The sequence below is a fragment of the Salvelinus namaycush genome, chromosome 5 (assembly GCF_016432855.1).
Source record: "Salvelinus namaycush isolate Seneca chromosome 5, SaNama_1.0, whole genome shotgun sequence".
NCBI classification, from domain to species: Eukaryota; Metazoa; Chordata; class Actinopteri; order Salmoniformes; family Salmonidae; genus Salvelinus; species Salvelinus namaycush.
Genome location: NC_052311.1, coordinates 11,351,149 through 11,356,932, shown reverse-complemented (window position 1 = coordinate 11,356,932; position 5,784 = coordinate 11,351,149). Strand labels below are relative to the sequence as shown.

At 47.2% G+C, this 5,784-nt stretch overlaps 1 protein-coding gene across 2 annotated transcripts in view; it reads right to left on the bottom strand.

Annotated features, from left to right (window-relative positions):
• Nucleotides 1-261: 261 nt before the first annotated feature.
• The window catches only part of LOC120047967 (protocadherin-1-like), an 18,921-nt gene continuing 13,398 nt past the window's right edge, over nucleotides 262-5,784 (bottom strand). For both annotated transcript variants that reach the window (XM_038993603.1, XM_038993602.1), the window contains one exon: nucleotides 262-4,206. In XM_038993603.1, the coding sequence (XP_038849531.1) occupies nucleotides 1,954-4,206 (2,253 nt within the window). In that variant the 3' untranslated portion in view covers nucleotides 262-1,953. The remainder of the gene's footprint in view (nucleotides 4,207-5,784) is intronic.

The window sequence follows — 5,784 nt, the reverse complement described above, 5'->3', positions numbered from 1 at the left end:
AGAGAGGGGAGTCATAATTAGTGCTATGTTGGGACTGGAGAGTGAGTGTCTAAAGTAAAAACATTGGTTCTTGTGGCGCTGTTAGTCCAACCCATTTAACCCATGGCTTAATGAAGCGTGTTAGCTGGAGGGAAAGTTAATGATTGTCAACAAAGAAAGATGATCATGAAAATGGAATACTGTACCTTAAGCATTCATTTCCCATTTGTAGTTTTAATCCCCATTTGGCCCGGCCCAAAATCTTACTTTAGCTCAAGCCCAATGCCCATGGAATGCACAGAGAGTGTGATTTCACCATTTTAACAACGTTTTTATTGAAATAAAATTGGATTTAGTCGTAAAAAAAAACGTGAACAAAATTTCTCCCAGGGTACAATATTTTTACAAACAAAGAAATGGATAAAACAAAAACAGAAGCAAAATGAAAATGTCTCGTCAAAATGAGGATAACTGCAGCTTTAAACACAGCTGAACACAAGCAACATGGAACACTGAACTGCAATGCCTCCTGGGTACTCTAGTGTAGCAAACATTATGACGCTCACTTGAAGCATGACAATAACAGTACTACCTCCTGTATTCAAATGTGTGTGTGTGTGTGTGTGTGTGTTTGTGTGTGTAATTTGATTGTTAGAGAATTTTGTTGGTGAATGCAGGCATCACTAACAAGGACAACTGAGTGGCTCAGTTACTCACAGAAAATGAATGTTCTCCATTTGAGTACAAATCACACACAGGACATGTTGCAATCAGAACAAACACATGATGAGTAAAACAAAAAATACAACAACAGCAAACATAGTTTGTTATTCACATATGTACAACTTGCATATTACTACATCATACGATTGTCTCCAAATCATTTTAAAGAGGCCATACGAACAAAGCAATCTTGTTTTTTTGGTATACTCTCCAACAGATACTACTGCAAAATGCAATCGACCTCGGTCTCCTGTTCTTTCTTTTCAGAGCCTCTCATTTCACAGTGGATGTGACATTATTCACAGCTTGCCGGGGCCTCAAGTCCATTACTCATAAAAGTGCCATACCACACTACTTATGAGCATGAATTTAACCACCCCACATATGTACGTTAAATAAAGCAAGGCACTCTCTGTGTACAGGCGAGCGGGGCTGGAATTACCTGCCATTAATCTGTGCAAACAATTGACTTAAGCCCCAGTAAATGAAGAGTCCTTTTTCAATGGCCTGACAGGATGTGCAGTGACAGGCATCAAAATAACACAAGGTGTCTGAAAGGACCTTCCCTTGTCATTAAGTGTGCTTTTCTTTTTTATATGTATTCTTTGCTTCCCTTCCCCCTCTCCCTTCTTTCCCCTTGGCTATCTACCCTTTGGTGAAAGGTTTTAATTATTTTGAAGTGAAAACATTAAAAAAGTGCAGTTAGGCCAAGATTGTACTCTCCAGTGGTAGCCAACAGACAATAAAAATGTCTGAGGAATTCACCAGCACTTTGTCACACTCAAATGAACAAACTCAGTGTGAAAGGAAATAGAATCCTGCCATAAAGAGGGACTTTAAAACCAAATTATTTCTCTAAACACATTAAAATATACGGAATGACTCTGTGTGGGGCAGTGTAGGTGCCCAACTAAAGATATGCCTCCTGTAAAATAAAAACAACACAAAAACATAAGCTCCTTCATTTAAAAAACATAAGCTCCTTCATTTAAAAAACATAAGCTCCTTCATTTAAAACCCCTCAAAAGGTTGAGATAAAATTAAATATTTCCTTCTTAGCGTGAAAGTGTAGTGAGTCCATTTTAAGGTGAGGATTTTTTTAAATGACAAACATAAACATAACAAAAAATAAAAATGAGAGATGAAAAGGCAAGCCTGCCCTGATTTGGGAAAGGTAGTGGCGTGATCGCGGTGAGAGAATGAGTGATCAGTGCAGCTTTGGTAGCAAATCTCTGTGATTCAGTCCCATTTCTACCAAACCTCGTCGGTCCACATAATGTTCCTGTTGTACACTGCTGTGGGGAAGTAGTCGCCTACCTGTTTGTTGCTGTATTTCGGCGGGTTTGCCTTGTAGCTGTAATCCGAATATTGATCGGAGCCTGTAGAGTTGTTGTCACCTGTGCCCACAAAGGTGTTGGTGGCGGGCAGGTCCTGAACAGCTTGGTGCTTCTTGGAGGCAGAGGGGGACTGGGGCTGCAGCTGGATGGAGGGCAGTGGGGAGTTGGAGCGGTAGTGTCTGCCCAGGTCGGGGCTGCCCGGGGGGTAGTTGAGGGGCAGGTGGATCCGGGGACTGTCATTGACACTATCGTTTATGAGGTTGAAGTTGAGGCCCTTCTGGAGGCTGGCCTCTTCGTCCTCCTCCAGTGGCTTGGTGGGCTTGGGCACCTTGCCCTTCTTGCTCTTTTTGCCCTTGCCATTCTTGGGCCCTGCTTTGGGGGCGTACAGGTCCTTGCTCTCCTTCTTGCCCGCCTGGTAGCCGCTCTTGGTGTCCTTCTGCATGCGATGGCGGATCACCACCACCACCACGATGACCAGGATGACTCCGGCGATGCCCGCTAGGCTGCCGTACAGGATGTTGCTGCGCTGGGCCAGCGCGTAGTTGGGGTCCCCGGCAATGTCTCTGTCCAGAGGAGTGTAGAGGCTGTGACCCACCAGAGACTCGATCAGGGTGATGTTGCCCATGGTCTCGTTGACGAAGATGTGGACCAGGGCGGTGGTGTGGCGTGGTGGCTTGCCTTTGTCGCTCACCTTAACCACCAGACGGTGGAGCCCGTTGTGCTTGCGGGTGAACTCCTGGGCCAGGGTGATCTCCCCATTGTTGGGCGAGATGTGAAACAGTCCGTAGGGGTTCCCGCCGGTAATGCTGAAGACCAGCTCGGCGTTGGGTCCAGTGTCGATGTCTTCGGCCTCCACCACTTCCACGCGTGTCTCGGGGGTCGTGAGAGGTGGGAGGTACTTGTAGGAGGAGTTGGAGGGCTTGGTGACATAGGGGGAGTTATCGTTCTCGTCCAAGACGTTGATGGTCACACCCACGTAGGAGGACCTGGGAGGGTCACCGGCATCCACAGCCTTGAGGCGGAAAGTGTATGTGCTCTCCTTCTCACGGTCAAAGGATATGCTGGAGAGGATAGTGCCTGTGCCATTCTGGATGACAAACTTGCCATTGTCGGGCTCCACCGAGAGTTGCACCCTGGCGTTCTCGCCCTTATCTGCGTCGATGACAGTCACCATGCCAACAGGGCTGAGCGGAGGCATGTTCTCCAAGACAGAGAAGCTGTAGCCGCTCAACATGAACTTGGGGTCGTTGTCATTACGGTCCAGCACCTTGACCACCACCGTGGCCGTCCCCCTCAGGCTAGGCGAGCCCTTATCGGCCGCCGCCACGTGGAACTCGTACTGCTCCCTGTGCTCACGGTCCAGCGTATTTCTCACGTGCACCTCTCCCGTTTTGGGGTCGATCTCAAAGAGCCCCTTAGTGGCCGAGTCCATGATGATGCTGTAGGTCAGCTCTGCGTTGGACCCGCTGTCCGCGTCCGTGGCCACCACATCCAGGACCTTATCACCTGGCTGATTCTCCTCTGCAAAGTCCACCTCAAACAGGGTGGGGGAGAAGACAGGGGCATTGTCATTCATGTCGGTGACTTGCACCTTCAGGGAGTTTGTGCTGGACAGTGCAGGGTTACCGGAGTCCACCGCTACTATTTCAATCCTGTAGTCCTTGATGCGCTCGTAGTCTAGCAGGGTCGTGGTCTGCAGGAAGTATTTCCTCTTGCGGTCGTTGGCTGACTCGCTGGCGGGCCGCAGCTGGAAGGGGACGTCCCCGGCCACCACACAGGTGACCACAGCATTCTCCCCTTCATCTCGATCCGACACCTGCACCAGGGCTACAGGCGTGCCGATGGGCATGTCCTCTGAGATGTTGGCCACGCCGTCGTGGTGGGTGACCAGGCCGATGCCACGGATCTCAATGGCGGGTGCGTTATCGTTCTGGTCCTTGACGTTGATGGTCACCAGGACTTTGGAGTTCTTGGAGTTGGGGCCACGGTCCTTGGCCACCACAAAGAACTTGAGGAAGCTCTCCTCCTCGCGGTCCACCAGCCCCTTGACGTAGATGATCCCTGTGGAGCGGTCAATGCGTAGCAACCTCTGGACGGCATCGGAGGCCTGGTGCAGGCTATAGTCGATCTCCCCGTTGGTACCCATGTCAGCGTCGTTGGCTTTCACCTGGACACACACACAAACACATAAAAGATTAGCCTTTAGCTTCTGCAACCTACCGTTTACAAAACCACGAAACAATTGTATTCCCCGTAATTTATGTAAATGCCTCTAAATTCACTCCTAGATTGTATCAAAGCCTTGATTCTCCTCATAGCTCAAGTTCATGCTCTGTGTCATGCATAATGGACTATCAAAACTAAGCATGCGCAGCCCCACATAAACATCTAGTGATTGTCACATGGATCATTGGCAGCTAATGGGGAAATGACTGAGAGTGTTAATGTTCCTCCCATTATCAAAAGGCCCTTGTTCCTACAGGGGCCAATAGGAGGAGATAGAGTGACAGAGATTGGTGGCAACAGATTGACTTGGCCCTGCCTCTGTACTCCTTGACAAAACAAGAAACTTCCCATAAGCTTCTGAGAACAGCCTTCCATTAATACATTAGGAAACAAGCCATCTCCGTAATCTACACATGGGGGAATATCAACTCAGTGAGTTTGGTTATAAGGATCCTAATATATTTTATCCCATTATAGGCCCATGATTACACAGTATAAATAGAGGTGTCTGTGAGTTGATCTGGTGTAAATGGACTGGGAAAATGAGCGAGGTATCATTTAGAATGGAGGTAAACTGTCGGACCCAACCTTACAGTGTCACTTTGACACCTTACCACCTGACACGCCAAGATCCATTTCTGTCATCTTTCTAACATTACTCATCCTTAAACACACCTTGCAAAACATCGTATCACGTACCCCATGTGATAGTCAAATAGAATGCCCCAGCCCTCCCAATACCATGCATGACTTCATGTGACTCAGACATCAGATTATCCATGGGGTTTATTGGGATTAATGCTCTATGTGACTCATTTCATTTCATCCTCCACAGAAACCCCAGAATGCATTTCACTTAACAGGCATTTGGAGAATTCCTTTGAGAAAGCAGAAATGCTTGATTGACACGTCTGACCTGTTTAAGTCGTCAAATTAGACTATTTTTCCACCCTTGCCGTTCATTTGCCACTGCTCCCTTAGCAAGATCATGAAGGGAGAAAATACTATTTGAAAACATCTTGAACGCATGGACTAATTGTTGACTGAGAGATTAACAGTATTTATACACATTTTATGCATGGACACTTCCTCTCAAACTGCTCCTGGAACCCGGCCAACTGTAGGGCTCGCCTTATCGGCTGTGTCGCACTGCAATCCAATATGCCATTCTCAGAACCTGTCAATAATTCACTAGTGTTTTGTAAAACCGGTGGTTAAAGTGACAGTGGGAAGAGGAAGAAAAATCCATTTGCTGAGGAGAAAATGATTTGGTTCCATGGTTTCCTAAACCTTAACCCTGTTGTTTTGTATGGGTGCCCAGGCCCCATGGGAAATAGGGGGCCTAATGTAATGAGGGTGCTTGTCAAGTGGAGTTTGAGGGCTCTTTGGATCTTAGTGTTAGCTAGTTCACCAGTTCCTTTCACTGTCTCTTCACCAGATATAAATTGTGAAGTATAAATATGGTGTGGGGAGTTGAATAGCTGAACCACAAAGTCTGAGTTTAAAGATTCACTTAGTT